The sequence below is a fragment of the Nicotiana attenuata genome, unplaced genomic scaffold (assembly GCF_001879085.1).
Source record: "Nicotiana attenuata strain UT unplaced genomic scaffold, NIATTr2, whole genome shotgun sequence".
In the NCBI taxonomy this organism is placed as follows: Eukaryota; Viridiplantae; Streptophyta; class Magnoliopsida; order Solanales; family Solanaceae; genus Nicotiana; species Nicotiana attenuata.
The window spans coordinates 95,573-115,445 of record NW_017670310.1 but is presented as its reverse complement, the minus strand read 5'-3'; the positions used below and the strand labels follow the sequence as shown (position 1 = coordinate 115,445).

Genomic DNA, 19,873 nt, shown 5'->3' with positions numbered 1-19,873 from the left:
GAGATTAAGGTGGGGGGGTTATAGTATTTATTAAAAGAGCTCTGTAGTTGCACTAGGTCCGAATTTGGATTCCAAAATTATTTTCTTTTCTGTAATTCCAAATTATTTATCACTATAGACTTATTAAAAAATTTATTTTATCAATTATCACTATAGATGCTTTTAACATGCCCTATTCCCAACCTTATAAAAAAAAAGCCCTATTCCCAACATTCATTTACTTATGGTACATTCATAGTACTTAGATGCTACTATTTGGTAGATCATTCAAGGCCACGAAATGTGCTGGGCTTTTGCTAATATTTCTGGTGTGTTTTCTTTATCAGTTAGACTTAAGTTCATTTGCATTTGTTTCTTTCTAGATTGGTGCAAACAATGGACTATTCTGTCATAGTATTTGATACAGCTCCAACTGGACATACTCTCCGGTTATTACAATTCCCATCTACACTAGAGAAGGGGCTTGACAAAGTGATGAGTTTGAGGAATAAATTTGGCGGCGTAATAAGTCAGGTAAATCCCTTCCCCTTGCCTGAAAGAACTTCTTTTCCTATTTTCTTCCTTTTGAGCCTCTAATATGATGATTTGATTTTTTTTTTTTGGGGGGGGGGGGGGGGGGGCTACTTTTGCTAGATAAGGATCATTTGGAAATGTTCCCAAAAAGATCGTTCATCTTCATCTGCCAGATAGAATTTACTAAAAGATCATGTGCCTATTGCAGATGAGTCGAATCTTTGGTGTTGACACTGAATTTGGTGAGGATGCAATCCTAGGCAAGCTTGAAGGCATGAAAGATATAATTGAACAAGTGAACAGACAGTTCAAGGATCCAGTAAGATTTTACCTTGAAATGGTCGTCCTTATAATGAAGAAGTTGTTTTTATGTTGTGATTGCTTGACCATAGTGTAAATAATTAGTGAAGTACAGGGAATCTTCTTTTTGGACCTGGGAAAACTGGTGAAAAGTTTGAATAAGCAGCATCAACAAAATCAGGAAGCTGTGGTAGATTTAATTGTATAGCCGCACTATTTAGATGTCATAGTGAAAGTAGTGACACTTGTCGATGAGACTTTAGCAGTTAGCACTAGAATTCTGTATGACTGAGCATTTGTATCGTTACTTTGACATTTTTTACACTACCTAGACCCCCCCCCCCCCCCCCAAAAAAAAGAAAAAAAAAGAAAGAAGAATTGAAAGAAGAAAAACCACCAAAATGTAGCTTTTTTCTCGATGTGTTGTTTTGATGAAGGGGGTTGGCAGAGGCAGAAGAGGTTCTATTTAGCTTGAACAAGAACAGGAAATTTTCCAACTTTCGCATGAATGTCTCTGTAGTTGCGTGACCATAACTATAAGGGGGTACAATATTAACTGAAAACTGAAGTAATGGGATTAAGGACTAGTCGTGAATTTCCTCCATCTGCTGTTAAGAAGATTCCTTTGCTATTCCTGAATAGAACATTAGAAGTATTCACCATAGCTTTAGAAGTCGCATAATTGCAGGAAGCCAGATATGTAACTGATGTGCTGTCTAGTTCCCATTCTTTTCCTCTTTGCAAACACTTGCATTTTCGCAGAAACTTAGTTTGAACAGTTCGTTAGTGGTTCTAGCAACTATTTATCTGAGCAGTTTCTTTACAACACAACACATATGTTCTCCTTGCCTTTTAGTTTTAATTGTGGAGGTGGAGTAGTCTGTTGCTGTTCCCTGGTAATCCATTTGTTGGCTTCTGCAAAACTATTACTTGTCCTGGGAAAAGCAGGGGAAAATTCCTTACAGATAATCTTACTGAATGGCTGAATAAATTTCCTTCTTTTTTTTTGTTTACTTGCACCTTTTGGAGTGCTTTCAAGCCATCATGATCATTAACACTACTTGTTTTCACAGGACTTGACGACATTCGTTTGTGTTTGCATTCCTGAATTCCTCTCTCTATATGAGACTGAAAGACTTGTTCAGGAACTCACTAAATTCGAGATTGATACACATAATATTATAATTAATCAAGTGCTTTTCGATGAAGAAGGTACCAGTCTCAATTTTTTTTCTGTAGTTTAGTTGATTCTTTCACATTTTTATATGATGGCTGTTCTTCTACGAGGGAAAATTTGATTGTTGGAACTTGTGATTGTTTTTAGTTGTTGAATCGAAGCTGCTAAAGGCTAGGATGCGGATGCAACAAAAGTACTTGGACCAATTCTACATGTTATATGACGACTTCAATATTACCAAGTTGCCTTTGCTGCCACAAGAGGTTTGAAGATGCTGTTGTAGATATCCTGGATGTCCACCCCACCCCCGAACCCCAAAAAAGAAAAAAGACGTGTTCTTTCTTCTTATTGAGCGGAGGGTCTCTCGGAAACGGCCTCTCTACCCCCTCGGGGTAGGGGTAAGGTCTGCGTACACACTACCCTCCCCAGAACCCACTAGTGAGATTTTACTGGGTCGTTGTTGTTGATGTCTTCTAACCTGTTCAAGAAACACAAAGAGTTTCCAGTCCAATAAATGATGTTTCTCACTTTTTGATAGGTTTGTGGTGTTGAAGCTCTGAAAGCATTTTCACATCGCTTTCTGACACCGTATCAACCTTCTCTTGTTCGAGGTTCAGTGGAAGAGCTGGAAATGAGAATAGCCACATTGAAAGAACAGTTGAAAGATGCTGAAGAAGAATTAGAAAAACTTAGAGCAGGCCAACAACAAGGTATAATGTAAGAAGACCTTGCGGAGGGAGGCCATTTTGTTTCCTTCAATTTTATTTATTTTTACTTTTAGGAAACAGCGTCATAAAAATCATTTTTTTTTAGAGAACCATTGTAGAATTTTTTTTTTAAATTTTTTAAAAAAGGGAAGTTCTTATGTAACCTTCAAGAAGACAATAAATCAGGTCATAATATTTCATGAAGTAAATTTGACCATTGTAATGTCTTTTCAAGTGGGAGAGTCAGTTGGGAAGTATAATATTCTAGTCTTTTATGGATGACTAAGATGTAACTAAAGATCTCTGATCAATAGCTTCTAAATCCTTTACCTTGGAAAAAGATGTTCATGTTAATTAGATTAGATACTAATTATTGTATTTGAATTGAACCAATGACTCCTGTTATATGAAAGCAGTATTCTAAGTACCGAGTTTAAGTCATTTATCATCCCAAAGAGATCCTTGGTGAAGGGCAATGAGAAAGAAAAAGTTATTCTCCTAGTAATTGCCTGGTGCATTCCTCAGGTTTACCTTTATTCCTTGGAGGAATAAAACCAACAAAAAAGTGGTTAAAGGATAGATCTTTTAGCACTGCTTTTGTTTTAAGTTTAAACTATTAGAAGTTACTGTTACTGCATTGTAACATTATTGTATTTACTGTATCTACTTTGTTTTACTGCATAGGTTGTTATTTGAGGAGTTTGTTATTTTATTCTCCTTGTTTTCTGGTTTGTTATCACTGTAGAAGGAGCTTTCTCACAAGAACTCTGTAACTTGTTTGTGTATATAATCAGCTCATCATTATTTAATAAAATTATCTTTTTGTTCATCTTGCTCTTACATGGTATCTGAGCAGTCTCCTTGACTCTCACGAGTTTTTTTTTCGATCCTCTGACTACCACCACAGGCTCACACTTGAAATGGCCCCTAATGTAACAAATGCTGACTCCACTAGCAGCAATTCTAGTGTTATTGTTCAGTTCAATCCCGTGTCGCAACTGCCGATAAAGCTTGTTGGCAGCCATAACTTTGCGACATGGAAAGCTCAGATTTCCATTTTCTTGCGTGGGCACAATCTGTTCGGTCATCTTGACGGTTCCTCTCCCACTCCTCCGACAACTATCACACAAAATGATAGACAAGTGGAGAATAACCCTGAGGGGTAGCTCAACTGGTAAAGGCCTGAGGACAAAGTCCTTCAGGTCGCCAGTTCGAGCCCCCGCAGGGCCACTGGAGGCATTACAAACCGGCCGCGTCTTCAGGGCCCCGTGGAACCAACCGTGGTGCACGCATTGAAACAGCGGGTCCCGGTGGGTACAGCTAGTCGGGTTCGCAAAGCGATGCCCGGAAACCACGGTTAAAAAAAAGAAGTGGAGAATCCAAACTACAGCATTTGGTTCCGTCAAGATCAGTTGATCCAGAATGCTCTAATGGCTTCTATCGATCCGACGATAGCCACAACTGTGGCTACTGCCTCTACTGCTAAACTTGCCTGGGACTCCCTTCACATGGCTTATGCCAATAAGTCCCAAACGCGAGTCTTTAGCCTTCGCAATCAGCTCGCACGATTATCCAAGGACTCTCGTCCAGTCGCCGATTATCTTCATGAAGTGCGCTCTCTCTGCAACGAGCTTGCCACTGCCGGTGCTTCAATCTCCAACGATGAGTTGATTGTGAAAATTCTGAGTGGTCTAGGGCAAGATTTTTGTGAGATTTCCGCTGCAATCCGAGCAAGAGATTCCATTGCTCTTACGAGGAGTTGTATGCCAAACTAATTGATCATGAGCTCTTTCTCAAACATGAGGAATTGAAGAAGGAAACCACTTCGATTACTGCTGCTTTGGTAACTCGCAACAAATCCACCAATTCCAGCAACCGCACTGTTCGTCGACCCAACAACAACTCACAATGGCGTTACAACAATCGTGGTAATGCTCCTGCTCAAGGGCGTTACACAAACAACAATTCCACCAATACCCCTGTTCGCTGTCAGTTATGCAACAGACAAGGTCACACTGCAAATGTTTGCAGGTCACAGTCTCATAATCAAGGCAAATTTTCTTTCAGGTACATAAGCAGCAACCAACCAATGGATTCTCGACTCCGGTGCTACTCATCATGTCACCACAGAGCCTACCAATCTTGAAGAATATAATGGTTCGGAATGCATAGCTATGGGAGATGGTAAAAAAATTCCAATTACTCATCATGGTTCTACTGAATTAATTGCATCAAGTAAAGCTTTTAAACTAACTGACACTTTGTGTGCACCTTCTATCAAACAAAATATTATTTCTGTGTCAAAATTTTGTCAAGATAATTTAACTTCGATTGAATTTTTCCCTTTTTCTTTCTTTGTGAAGGACTTGAAAACGCGGACTCCGCTGGTATCCGGCCGGAATAGGAATGGACTCTACGAATGGCCGAACTTCACTGTTAACAAGCCTACTGTTCAAGTCACTAATACAACAGTTCCTCGTCGTGTTTGGCATCGTCGTCTTGGTCATCCCCATTCAAGAATTCTGAACTTTGTTTTGAATAAATTTTCTCTGCCAGTTTCATCAACAGACAAGTTTACTTTACGTAATTCTTGTTGTTCAAATAAAGTTCAACGATTTTCATTCAGTTATTTGTCTCTAATTTGTGGGGTCCATCACCCGTTCTTTCTATTGATAAAAAACAATATTACTGTGTTTTCATTGATCAGTACACCAAATATATTTGGTTGTACACGATTAAAAACAAACATGAGGTTCGCGACATTTCCCCAAAATTCATGCCTTAATCGAAAACTTTTTCAAAAAAAAAAATTGTTTTTCTTTATACTGATGGGGGAGGATAATACAAAGGTCTTGGCCCGTATCTCCAAAAAAATGGAATTGAACACCTTGTATCACCTCCTTATACACCGCAAAGACTGGCCATAGCCGAGCGTCGTCATAGGCACATTGTTGAAACTGCCAAAACACTCTTACATGATCCTTACCTTCAATTTTTTGGTCGTTTGCCTGCCAACACGCAACCTATTTAATCAATGGACTACCCACACCGCTTCTAAAGCATAAATCACCATTTGAAAAATTATTTGGTGTCACACCTAAGTACGACTCAATTAGAACCTTTGGTTGTCTATGCTACCCATGTCTTAAGCCTTACACCACACATAAACTCGAGCCTAGGTCAACTCCATGTGTCTATTTGGGTTTTTCGCAGGCTCATTATGCACACCAATATTTTGATCCCGTTCATTCTATAATTTATATCTCACGAGATGTAAAATTCTTTGAAAATATTTTTCCCTTTCAAACAATATTTTCTCGTATAAAAGATAAGTTTTCTAATCTCACGTGGGAAATTGCTACTGACACTCCTACCCAATCTCAAATTAAAACTCTTTCTCCTGATATTTCTGCACTTCCATCTCCTATACAAGTTCAAGACGTAAGTACCAGTGGCCAAACTTGTGAGTCCACCTCCTCCGGCCAGAATCATGCATATTCCACGAATTCAGGTAATTCTCTTTCTCTGCCTTCTCATTCCCCTGCTTCTTTGCAACAATCTCAATCTCTTATCCCTTCAAATATTCTAGCCCCCAACCTTATCACCTACTATCGCCGAAACAAAACCCAAAACCTGCCACTTGCTTGTACAGTTTCTCCTGCACAACCCTCGGACTTGCCTTCTAATTCACCACCTCTACATACTCCTATTCCTCCACCCCCACCACCTCCTCCACCCCGTCCAATGACCCGATCACAAAATAATATTTTTTGCCCAAAGAAACCATTCAATTACCTTGTTAAACTTTCCGACAATGTTACGCCTCATACCTTTAAGCAAGCTCAAAAGCACCCTGAGTGGAGGTCAGCTATGAAAGCTGAATTTGATGCTTTAGTTCGAAATCAAACGAGGGAATTGGTTCCTCAAGATTCTAACAAGAATGTTGTTGATTGTAAGTGGATTTACAGGATCAAAAGGAAGGCTGACGGTTCGGTTGAAAGGTACAAAGCTCGCTTGGTTGCCAAGGGGTTTACTCAGCGTCCCGGGCTTGACTATCACTGCACATTCAGTCCGGTTGTCAAGCCCACAACTATTCGTATTGTTCTTTCCCTTGCAGTTCAGCACAATTGGGCCTTACATCAGTTGGACGCCAATAATGCCTTTTTACAAGGCACTCTTGAAGAAGAGGTCTTTATGAAACAACCACCTGGATTTGAAAATGCAGGCCATTCATCACATGTTTGTCGTTTGCGTAATGCCATTTATGGTCTCAAGCAAGCGCCTCGTGCTTGGTACAACGAACTGACATCATATCTCTTTTGCATGGGATTTATTAAGTCTCACTCGGATCCGTCTCTCTTTGTTCGCCATGACTCTAATGGTGTTGTGTATCTTTTGGTCTATGTAGACGGCATCATTCTTACAGGAAGCAACTCTTCAGTAGTTCATCAGGTTATCTCTTCATTGGCTTCCCGTTTTTCCCTTAAAGATTTGGGTCCTTTATCTTACTTTCTTGGGGTTGAGGTTCATCGAGATGCCAAAGGCCTTTTTCTGTCACAAGCGAAGTATGTTTCAGACCTTCTCCATGATCTTCTGATGGAAAATTGCAAAGGTGTCTCCACACCCATGAGTTCATCTTAAAGTTTGCTGCTAAATGATGGTAGTCCATCTCATGATGCTACTGAATACAGGAAAGTGATTGGCAAGCTACAATACTTGTCTTTTACTAGGCCTGATGTTTCTTACTCAGTGAACAAATTGTCTCAATTTATGCATGCGCCCTCTGAAGCTCACTGGAAGGCTGTTAAACGCCTCATTCGATATCTCAAAAATACTGCTAACTATGGCCTTCGAATTGCTCCAAGCACCAATCTTAATCTCTCTGTGTTTTCTGATGCTGACTGGGCCGACGACCTCACTGATCGAAGTTCCACCACAGGTTATATTATTTTTCTTGGCTTTACTCCAGTTAGTTGGTCATCAAAAAAACAACGCACCATTGCCCGTTCGTCTACTGAAGCAGAGTACCGGGCTGTTGCTAGTGCCGTTGATGAGATCACTTGGGTAAAAAATCTTCTCAAGGAACTTCATGTCCATATCCCCACAGCACCTACAATTTTCTGTGACAACCTTGGTGTCACCTACTTATGTCAGAACAACATTCTTTACAGCCGCATGAAGCATATAGCTGTTGACTTCCACTATGTTCGCCAACAGGTTAATGATAAGCGCCTTATCTTCAAGCACATTCCTAGTTCTGACCAGTTGGCTGATACTCTCACCAAACCGCTTCCAAAAAACTCCTCCCGTCGCCATTTGTCCAAGCTAGGTGTTGTTGCACACCATCTAGCTTGAGGGGGGTGTATTACAAGTTACTGTTACTGCATGGTAATATTATTGTATTTACTGTTTCTACTTTGTTTTACTGCATAGGTTGTTATTTTGTTTCCACCAACAGAGGAGTTTGTTATTTTATTCTCCTTGTTTTCTGGTTCGTTATCACTGTAGAAAGAGCTTTCTCACAAGGACTCTGTAACTTGTTTGTGTATATAATCAGCTCATCATCATTTAATAAAATCATCTTTGTTCATCTTGCTCTTACATAAACTACCTCTTGTAACGAAAATCTTTGTATGATCTTGGTCTTCTTTCTCTTTTAATTAAAAAGTACGAAGACTTTTACGATATTTGTACTAGTATATATCAACTGGTCTAGATTGACGCGACATAATAACAAGGTAAATATCAACATATAAGTTGGATAAAAAATCTCATTTGATTGTGAATTGATATTAGGTCATTATGCTATGTTACATCATTAGTTAGTGATTAGATTGAGATCAAAACAAAAACTAGCACAAGAGTTGAGATGGCCGAGTTGGTCTAAGGCGCCAGATTAAGGTTCTGGTCCGAAAGGGCGTGGGTTCAAATCCCACTCTCAACAAAATCTGTTTTTCTTTTCACCATTCTTTTTCATGTTTCTCAATTACACTATTGTTTAATACATCACATTCTTGACCAAAATTGACTTAATTTCTGATCAAATTTCTTCAAGGGAAAAGAAAGCCCTCACCCGTGCCTTTGTGCACAAACATAAATAAAAGCAGCGACTCATGAACTAAGTTTCTTCAAAATGAATGGTACAACTTACAGTCCAATTCATAAATCTTTGTAAGCTTGAGCAGATCTCAAATAATTAACTAAAAAAAAAAAACGGAACTTTGGATGAAATAACTAACCAATTTTTTGCTACTAAATACTCAACCTCATCACAGTACCTCTTTTTCTGTATGTAACTGTTATGACTTAATGGACACAAAAACTCCATCCTTGATACCCTCTCTACCTCTTTCTATATGTTAACTCTTAGCAACAAATGGGCACACACCTCCATTCTTGAGACACCTAATATATGAAAGGGAACCTTGGCACATCACACAGTAAGAATTGTCGCCATATGACTAGGACGTCACGGGTTCAGGCTGTGGAACAACCTTTTCTAGAAATGCAAAGTAAGACTGCATACAATAGACTCAATGTGGTCCGACTCTTCCACAAATCCCGCACACTTATTAGTAGTCTCTAAGTACAAGTTAGGAAAGAAATGAGAAATTCAAATGGTAAGATTTTCTTGAATGGCCAAGAATGATCCAATTATATCTCCACCAACATCTGGAAATTCTTCAAATCCTGGAAGATTCTTCACCTTGCCTCTTCTATCAACTTCAACAGGGTACTTTAGGAGATGCCCTCTCATTTCAGTTACTTCATCAGATGCAAATTGTTTCCAGTTTGCTTCACCCATTGATCTAACACGCCTTACGCATTCTAGAGTCTCGGGACGTGTAAAGTAGTCATCAACAACTCCAAGATGCTCAGCCCACAGAGACATTCTATATCTATATATCTACATAAGATAAATTTACACAAAGATATAACAAAGGATCAGATGATTTCATTGAGCGAAAATAAAGATAAAACGATAGCATTGAGCGAAAACCATCTAACACAAAATGAGTCAAGTTCACATTGGGGATATGGAGCAACCTGAACTAAGTTCCAAATATCAAAAGGCATTGCTTTGCGCGAATATCAATAGCAGTTATAGACCTTGGATATACAGATCAGTTATATTGAAACCTCATCCACAATTAACACATTTTAAAAACTCGATCTAGCTTTTAAACTATATGATCCTTGTAACCAGTTAGCTAATATTGGATGTTTTTCTCCTATGAACGTTTGGCTTCCCCCAGTGTATTGTGCATACAACTTTGAATATTTGTTACAGAAGTTGATTATTTTTTTTGTTTAGCAGATATGGGGTTGGCACAGACTAGAAAGTAAAAATTTTGAAAGTTAAAATACATCTATAATTGGTAAATGGAGTTGGAAATCTCAGATTAAGCTAGTTTTTCATATGTTATTTTCTCAATTAGTTCTCAAATTGGAGTCTCCTAAAACGGTACAGAAGTTAAGACTTAAGTAATAGCTTCTCTTATGTTCTTTTTTCTTTAGGCATGTGGGTTAGAGGGGTGAGGGATCAGCTCTTACAGTATTAGCTAGCACTAAAAAAGGGAGAAGAATTTCAAAGTTCATAACACAGTTTCTCCAGGATTTGATATTTCAACTAAATTATTCAGTTCATATATAGACTTTTGCTAAAGGATTACCTGTCCACCGGGACTTGACTGTTTTCTTGCCCATGTATGATGAGGTTGATATGCCCCCATTGCTATCTCTGTGTCTCTAGTGCCCTCTAGCGAGCGTTGGTTGATGTTTGCGGATCCCAATATGACATACTCATCATCCACAATCATTCCTTTGGAATGAACATATATCATAAATCTTCTGTATTTTCTACTCAGTGCCTGAAACATCATATATAAACCATGTGATTAACAATGTGAAGTATGCTAGCTAGAGTCTAGGTAGAGAGTTTGACAACAAATACAGGAGAAAACTAAAAGGCAAAGCTCCTAATACTAGGTGGTTTATGAAGACTTATCCTTCAAAGAAAAGCATAAGCAAAGGTTCCATCTTGCGATGGTGCGTTTAGGCAAGAAGAGATGAGCAAAGTAAAGAAAAAAGAGAGAATTCCAAAAGTAGATTGAATTTTGGGATTGTTTTGGTTCTTTTGTCAGAGAAGGGACGTACCTGGGGAGTGTTAGCAGCACCGGCATTCTCATTTTCCCCTTCATCCGCCTCACGGTTACCAAGACAGAAGAAGTTCAAATAATCTTGTGGCGAGAAAGCATCCTCGAGTCCAACCTCCACTAAACACTTGTAAATAGTTTCATACATCATTTGCATTGTCTTATGCTGCACAAATTATTACAATTAGCAAAAAAATTCTGTTAGGATTTGCCTGAATTTCTAATCTATTAGGACTCTCTTTCTTGAAGGAATGGAAGAAGACTCCTAAAAGGACTAAATCTCCTTAATATGTCTTATCCTTTTCTTGGATTAAGGATCTCTGCTTTTTCTCTCGATAGTTTTTCTTCTTTTATATTAGTTTTATGATCAATTGACCAAACCATTATAAACTTTATGCTTAGTTTAGTATATTTTTCTTTTGTCGTCTGATTGATTATCCACCAAGCTTTGTATTGTTAGTTTCTGCATGCACCATGTTATTTCGATCCCAACAGATTCTTCATAACCAACTTAGCATTTTAGGTAGTTTTTACCTGCCAAAAAAGAATTCTCTGTGTAGCAGCGCCAGTTGGATCACCCTCTGGCCACATTGGGATGACAATATATGCTGCAAACCTTTGATGTGCTCTTATCTTTTCGCAAATTTTAAGTGCGATTTCCATTGGAATCAGATTATTGGCACCTGCATAAAACAGAATGCTCAGGTATCTGAAATGCTAAGGCGACAGAAGAATGAGGAGTCTTTAAAGTATTATGTCATTCTTCCAACATATGTTAACCAAACAAAGATGCAAATATGGCTGGAATGATAAGATCTCAAAACCATACGCGATAGGCTTGCCTACAAGAATTGACATTTATCTTAGGTCTACTTATTCATCATAGGGTGACATTTGATTACAGTGCTTTACACAGAGAAAGAACAGTTTCTTACCAACATCATTATATTGACTCCAATTGTATGAGGAACCAATGAAGTACTGATTTTCAATGTAAATGAAATGTTGCGCAGCACGAATGGCTTTCACATATGCTGTGTGGATACTCATGTCAATAAGTACATTTTTTCCACATACCAGGTTCTGCAAGATTAAAAAAGGAATATAACTGTAAATAAAATATATGTGACACCCCCTTCTCCAGCTATCTTTCTCACCTTCATTGTAGCTTCTTTAGGATCCTTGGGAAAGCCTTTGACTGAATTTGAGTCAATAGAGCGCAAGATCTGTGTAAGAAAGGAAAGAAAATGTATCCATAAGACCAATGCTAGTCCTCCAATTAAATCTCTAAAGCTGTTGATACTAAGTTAATAACTCGCCTGCACGTGCCAATTATCAGGATCGGTGCTGCTGCTCGTAGATGAAGTCTCAGAAATACCAAGAATTTCAGCCATTCTTTCTATTCGGAGCAAAGAATCATCATATTTCTTAGACTTTCTGATACCCTGGGGCTTCGAAGCCTTCAACCAGCGTTCCTCGAAATTGGTCAGAACATCATATGCTGCTGGACCATCGATTTTACAGTGCAAGTCATGCCATGGTTCTCTTGGACAACCAGTAGTACTCCCCTGTTAAGTCAATTCAGATGGATTACTTTCTAAGAAACACAAAAATATTATAAATGTGGAAAGTCGAGAACCAAATGAACAATTCCTAACCAAATATATTCATAAACAAGCCAAGTGATAGCAAGGATATGAAGTTACTGTATAAGTGGGATTATGATAGTCATCTGAGTGCACTGTCTGCAGTGTTCTAAATATAGGATGTTCTGGAGTATCATATCGCCCATCGCACAAGTCAAGTCCTCCCACAAATGCTATGATTTTTCTTCGGTTATTTCCAGCATCAGCATCCACTATCACGGTTTTCTGATGATGTGTATAAATCACTCCAACTTCCTGAGTACCAATTTATAAGACATTAGTCTTATGGAAATTTCAAACAGCATACTTAGATTGAGTAGTATCTGGAAGAACGACACCAGGATATAAACTTCTTATACTGAAGAAAAGTGTCTACATGCCTCATTAGGAAAGAGTTGCAGTTTTAAACTCTTAAGTCAAATGGCTTATCACGCAATACATAGTCGACAAGGCTTTTCTACTACGTCTACACACATCCTCACTGTTTAGCACTTGGATGTTTTAGAAAAGAAACATAGAAGAAAGGCAGGAAAGTAAAGTTAAAGAAGCATTGGTGTTTGATCATACTATTTTTGTTGAGAGACTATCATTGACAATAGCTCGCAGGAAATTCATCCGCCCATGGAGTAAGGATTGGAAATAAGGAGAATATATAGGTACCAAATATGAATCTACAAATGTTTTAAGAATAGCGGAAGATTTTAAACATCAACAATTCAACATTCAAGCTTGCAGCTCTTCTGATTTCAAATAAGCTCCCTAAAGAACTGAGAATTTTCCCAAAATGCCACAAATTATGCTAAAACAGATGCTGTACATTGCCAAAATGACTATCAAAAGTAACAATATAACTAACATACCCTCTGCTTAGCCCAGCTATGACGTTTTCCTGCCACACGAGGACAAAGCAACACTTGCACAGATGAATGCTTGAAAAAGCGACAGGTCTCTTCATCGTGGGTTTGCATTACGCCGTCCTGGTTGTTTCAAACTTAAATCATAAAAAACTAAAGCTACATTAAGTTGACAGAAGAACATCAACCCAAATGCCGCCAAGTTCACATGAATCAAAAATATCAAAGAGGCCTAATATATTAACAACAACAACAAACCCAGTGTAATCCCACAAGTGAGGTCTGAGGAAGCTAGTGTGTACGCAGGCCTTACCCCTACATTGTGAAGGTAGAGAGGCTGTTTCTGATAGACCCTCAGTGTCCTAATATATTGCATAATTAAGTAAATCCTGAAAAGGTGCATCATTAGTTCATCCCATTGGAATGAATGAATATTAACAAATGCATCATCCTTAGATGTGATAGAATTACAAGCAATCTTGCAAAATTGATGAATGGATTCATTCCAGCTGTATTAGTTGATGCAACAAATTTTAAAGACTCAACCATGAAACTCATTCTTCTTTGTAGTTTAAATTAGCTGTCAATTTACTACAATCAAAGTGCCTATGAATGTGACCATTGGCAATCAATTAACAAAGAGCAGATAGCAGATAGTATGTATGTGAATGTGAATACACAGATATGTACTTCTAAGACTTTGCACCATCATCTGAAAAGAAAAAGGGTAACTGAAGAAATCTATTTCAAACCATTAAAAAATCCTTGCGAACAACAACCTAAGACACAGATTCATTCGAGTCCCACGAAGATTCTTGAATATGCAATTGCTACACCTAAAAAAAATTAGCAGTTCCTCACAAATACATTTATTTACCGTTTTGTAGCCAAGGATGCTTCTTGAAGTAGGGTCATCCCACACGAGAAGCAACACTCTCACTCCTTCTTGTGATTTTGACTTCAGAAGTTCCCCAAGAGAGCTAGATTCTACAGTATCATCATCTCTAACCAGTCTCACTTTATGCCACACTGACCATCCAGTAATGTATATCAATCGTCGAGCTTGACATATCGCATCAAATATGTCGCGCCAGCACTTTCCATGTACATGTTGCATCCCATTATCAAGCTTCAAATTTGGAAGACATCCATCAGGCACATGAGCATCCTGATAAAGAGTAACTGATCCACCCATCCTAAGCGGAAAATAAGTCCCGGGAACCCCATAATACTCCGGACCTGCTCCAACTCCATGGTGGTAAAAGCTTAATTGATCCATCGGGTAATACTGAATCGATAGCCTTAAAACAGCTCCGGCCTTGCAAGGTTTTCCATTGTTCAAGATTGGAAAGAACCCTTCAATTTTCCCACCTCCATATATATGATCCACTGGGACTGCTACGGTCCCTATAAGCTGTGAACCTACCATATCATTATCCTTTACAAGAAATTGTACTTCAGCAGCATAATGTGCTACAGGTACATTAAAATGTTGCATCCACACTGGATTTTCATTATTGTTTATGACATAAGTACGCCCGATAACTGCACCTGCTACTGTAATTGACACGTATGGATCGCTTGTCATGTTACATAAGTTCCCATCAATCTTTCTCCCCATTTTGTTAAACATATCCCCTATGGTCTTGTGAAACATGTCCAAGTTTGGGAGGTTTCTTGCTTCACATACCCAAATATCAAGATTCCCATGTAAGAGCAAAACTTTTTTAGAAGGCATAAATGGCATAACTTGCATACCCCAATTATTTTGTAGTTCACCACTACTTGTTCTTGAATGAGTTGGTTTAGAAGACGACTCGAATTGGACAACAGAAGATGCCTCACTCTTTGAGAATGAGGAATTAGGATGTCCATATATAGTTCCTTGGACATTATAGTTAGTCACTACAGCTCTTGGTCCTAAGTTATATGTTGCAGTGACATTAGGAACTGATGCTAATGCAGGGGCAGGAGTATGATTATCATACAAATGAACATTTGATAGGTGATCATCTATAGAAGAAGGCTCATTTTTACAATGATCAGAGCTAGCCACAGAACTATTTACAGGTGATAAACTACTCGCCCCGGTACTACTAACAGATGATAAACTATCTTGATGCTGAAGGCTAGGAGATTGATTATGGCCTTTGGATGGTTGTCTCTTTAATGGACTTTGAGATGAACCATACTCAAAACTCCCTTGCTGTTGAAGAAAAGGTCTAGGAGAAATTATTTGAGGAGGGTGATATGCATGGAATATATAAGGAGAAGGGCCAATTACATGTGATGGTGAGGGATAATTACTATAGTCTAAAGGGATATTATTTTGGTGGGGTCTAAGTGCTGATTCTGGTGGATAATGGTGGTTAAAGTGACCAGAATGTTGAGTAGTGTAAAATGGTGGATGGTAATGAATGTATTGGGGATATGGGTATGGAATGGAACCAGGAGGAGGATATGTAGAGACGGATCCAGAATTTAAAGTGGAAGGACACGGTTGATTATTTGTAGAAGGTGGAGGAGCTGTGTTATATGGATATGTTGGTGAAGAAGACTTGTTATTATCCATTAATGTAGTAAATCAGACTGAATTATACTTATGCTTTTGGGATACATAAACATGCAAACTGATCAAGCCTTGGCTTTTCCAAAAGGAAAGAAATGACATTGATCATGCAAATTAAAGAAGAAGAAAATACCAAATAGGATCCTTCAATCGAAGGAATTATAGTAATTAAAAGAGATTGTCAAAGAAATAAAGTACCTTTAGAGGTCCCTTTAAAGAAGAAGAGAAAGAAGATTTACAGAGGATCAGATGGATACCAACAATCGTCCACTGCATGTGTCGGAAAATGTGTACGTGTATGAATAATGAGAAAATGGGGAGGGAGATCAAACCAACATCTTTAACTATGCGCCATGCAGATCCCTAAATTCTAATGCAACATTTTATTTTACAAATAATCACATACATCCCATGAGGTTTTGAATTGTAACTCATGCCTTTCTATAATATACATGTACATTCGATCCACCTCGTGTAGGACCAATTAAAGGTATTAGGTATTTTGCCATTTCAAATACTTGAACTCAAACATTTATTGGATAGCGAAATTATATTCATCCGACCACTCCCCTTGATGGTACATGCTTTTTCGATTTCTTGAAAGAAAATAACTTGTTTTATTTTAATTTTGTATTGTATATGCATTTAATCTTTCATCTTGAAGTTTATCCATACATACAAATAGGAAGTGGGAAATAAAATTGGAAAAGAAACAAAATAAAAAAGATAATTCTCTCTACTCTTCTTTTAAGCTTATTATTCTTTTTATTGGTAATTAAGGAACTTTATTACCAATTGGAAGTATGTACAACTCTAAAAAAAACTTAAGGCCTACTACAAGACATGAAGCCCATGTGATATATGAACTACTAACTCATAATTCATCCCTAGTATATACAGATAGCTAGGATAGAAGTCTAACTCTTCTAATTTCTTAGCTAACTTAGGCCTCAAACTACCCCTAAAGAGCACATCTTGAATAATAAGCTTGGTTGTTCTTAACTTCCTCTGGAAAACTCTATTGTTCCTCTCCTGCCACACATAATATACGCAGCCAAGCAAAAACATTCTGTAGATCTCAATAGTATTGTTCTTTCCTTTGTTATCAACTCGACATGGATTGTTCTATCTCGTATATCAAGTCTAATGCATGTAACAAAGGCATCAAGTAGTATGTTAGAAGGCAAACATATAGAAAGTATATAGTATGCATGACATGGTATAAAAGATTCACTTGAATGGTCAAAGATTTCATTCTTATGCTCAAAACTCACTACATTGGCTTCCACAGAATCAACTAGAAGTCCATAATTTCTCACAACATGCGTGTACGTTATCAAGAGAGAAATATCAGAGGGTGACCCTAGGGGGATGGATCCATAATTCCATATCCACACACTGAATAGAAGGTAAACAGAGCATCCAATGCATGGCAAAGACCTTGTGCCGAAATAATAGTATATCACAACTATCGGACGGTAGAAACCTCGTGCTATATCCATATCAATCCGCTTAACATGCCCAAATGTGCCATAATCATAACTATTCGAACTAATATCTCATCTCCAAGGATGCATACAGTCACAAATAATCAATAAGATGCATAAGGACAAAATAAATAAAGATGGAGAATATGTGCTCAGGATATAAAGCATGACTACGGCTAAATCAAGTACATCAACAATTTCACGTATAGCCCATCTTGGACAATTAAGATGTAGTAATTCTAAATATGGCTACTAGTATGATAGAATAAGCTCACCTAGTCATACAATTGGTTTCAACATAAATCATGGAAGGCACACGACCAAACAAGGTATAATGAAAGCCTAAAGTCCAACCTGGACGCGAACCTATAGCACCCGCATATACGCTCGCCACCTCGCATATACATTGCTTCTCACACATTTTAATTAAGCAAATAAGGTCATATCCTAAGAATTATTCCCTCAAACCAATATTATGCAAGATACTTACCTTTGCAAGACAAATCAACCCTCTAAAATCGCCTTTCCTTTAGAAATCACCTCCAACCGACTCAAATATAATCAAATAATACTAAAAAAGGTCAAATAAAATTATAGAAACCAATTTCAAACAATAAATGTCACGCCCCAACCTCGGGAGGCGCGACCGACGCTCAATCGAGTGAACCCAACTGAGCAAGCCTTTTTAATACTTTCTACCCAACTCAATACGATTAAGGAAACCATGTTTTTGTTTATTTAGTCAATAGGAAAGATCATACATTCAACATTGTTAGTTCATTTCATATCACAAACCTTAAACCATGGTTAAGGTTTCAAGATTTCGTACAGTTACAGTTTAGAAGAACTAGAGTTCAGAATTACAACACAGTTCATTGACCCATCCAACGCCCGTACATAACCCACACAAACGTCTACGGAGCCTCTAAAGATACAAAAGACAGTTATCATAACGCCGGCAACAAGGCCCCGGCTATACCTCAAAAGTGGAAATCTATAACAAAATACATACTGCATCACCCCTGAAAGAAGAGGGGCTCACCAAGATTGCTGAATGGAGGATGCTCCGCTATCTACGATCGGCACTGTCCGCTATGGAGCCACCTAGATCCATTGAAAGATGTAGCGCCCCCGGTAAAAGGGACGTTAGTACCATGGAATAGTACTAGTATGTATAACTAAACACCATCTGATTAGAAAGAACTATCATAAAAGAATAAGGAAATCACAAGTGTAAATCAAAAGCCTTAAACGATCACCACATCATCAAATAAAAGAATCATATAAGTTTCACATAATTTCCATAGCTTTAGTTTGGGGCATTTCATACTGTTCATCATTATTCGCAATACCACCGCTATCTTGAGCGGAGTCCGATCACGACCCGATCGGCTAGGTTGCCTCATTCGAGACATATACCTCAATCACAATCTCATTCTCTTTTTCCGGAATTCAATATCAGCACAATACCACCATGTGTGCGGCATGGCATCCGATCACGGCCCGATCGGCTTGGCCGCCTTATCAAGGCGTTGTTCCTTTCTCATTAATCATCTCGTTTCAATCTTTATTTAACATATATCAATTCATAGGCACTTCGGGCCACAATTATCACATCATGTTCACTTTCAATACTAACCTTGCAATTTAGGATAATAGGCACATACAAGAGAGATTCAAGTTGCAAGCACAGATAAGATTTCACATAGTTGGTATGACAATCTCAGTTTAATCTTGACTTGAGGTCTAGGCATTCCAATACATGGTTTATATTCTTCGCACATCTTTAAATTATCAAGAATAGTATATTGAACACATTGAGGCACACCTTTCACGTATAAATAGTTGCAAAACCAATTCATGTGAGATAACAATCAATTCATCAATCCAATTTCAGTCTAACCATATTTGCACATACACCAACGGAGCTCAATTTCTAATAAGAGGGGGTTTTAGCCATACATACCTCAATAGAGCTTTCCTTAAATTCTTACAAAATTCCGGGACTCTTAGCAACTTCAATCTATTTTATGGGAATTACAAATTGAACCAAGAATTAGAGACATGATTAAGATTCTAGCTCATTTGAGCATATTATCAAGCACTAAGTGTGCATTGTGAATTTTAGGACCCTTTTGTGAGAGATTTTCATCATCTTACACCCCAATAGCTACCTTTTTAGTTCACAACCTCCCCATACCCTATTATCTTTTATGCATGCAAGAAAAATCCATTTTTATGCCCATGAACCCACAAGCTAATTACTCATTCTAGTGTGAATTTCGAAACCAAAGGTTAGGGCTCAAGTTCTTACCTCTTGGGGTGAAGGCCTAGCAACTTTACTTGAAAATCTTCAAGGGTTTAGGCAAGAATTGGGTGGGGAATTGATGAAGATCACTCTCTCTCCCTCTAGAACTTCCTCTCTCACTCTATTTGCAGTAAAATGGCATAAAAAATGTCTGAT

General features: G+C 38.1%; 2 protein-coding genes and 1 non-coding gene across 3 annotated transcripts in view; 2 read left to right on the top strand and 1 right to left on the bottom strand.

The window, feature by feature from the left end:
- The window catches only part of LOC109237611 (ATPase GET3-like), a 9,459-nt gene extending 6,378 nt beyond the window's left edge, over positions 1–3,081 (top strand). The window contains exons 3-7 of the mRNA XM_019403930.1: positions 363–513; positions 722–832; positions 1,887–2,025; positions 2,138–2,253; positions 2,529–3,081. Of these exons, the coding sequence (XP_019259475.1) occupies positions 363–513; positions 722–832; positions 1,887–2,025; positions 2,138–2,253; positions 2,529–2,711 (700 nt within the window). The 3' untranslated portion in view covers positions 2,712–3,081. The remainder of the gene's footprint in view (positions 1–362; positions 514–721; positions 833–1,886; positions 2,026–2,137; positions 2,254–2,528) is intronic.
- Positions 3,082–8,560: 5,479 nt separating this feature from the next.
- Positions 8,561–8,641, top strand: TRNAL-AAG. Its single transcript has one exon. It is a non-coding gene; the product is annotated as a tRNA-Leu (tRNA).
- Positions 8,642–8,788: 147 nt separating this feature from the next.
- On the bottom strand, positions 8,789–16,226 carry LOC109237610 (phospholipase D gamma 1-like). The gene is made up of 10 exons (XM_019403929.1): positions 14,231–16,226; positions 13,360–13,476; positions 12,560–12,754; positions 12,173–12,421; positions 12,011–12,079; positions 11,789–11,936; positions 11,388–11,536; positions 10,855–11,019; positions 10,371–10,568; positions 8,789–9,604 (listed from the first exon to the last, which is right to left on the bottom strand). Exons 1-10 carry the CDS (start codon positions 15,923–15,925, stop codon positions 9,311–9,313), a joined length of 3,279 nt encoding a protein of 1,092 aa, XP_019259474.1. The 5' UTR covers positions 15,926–16,226; the 3' UTR covers positions 8,789–9,310.
- Positions 16,227–19,873: the final 3,647 nt, after the last annotated feature.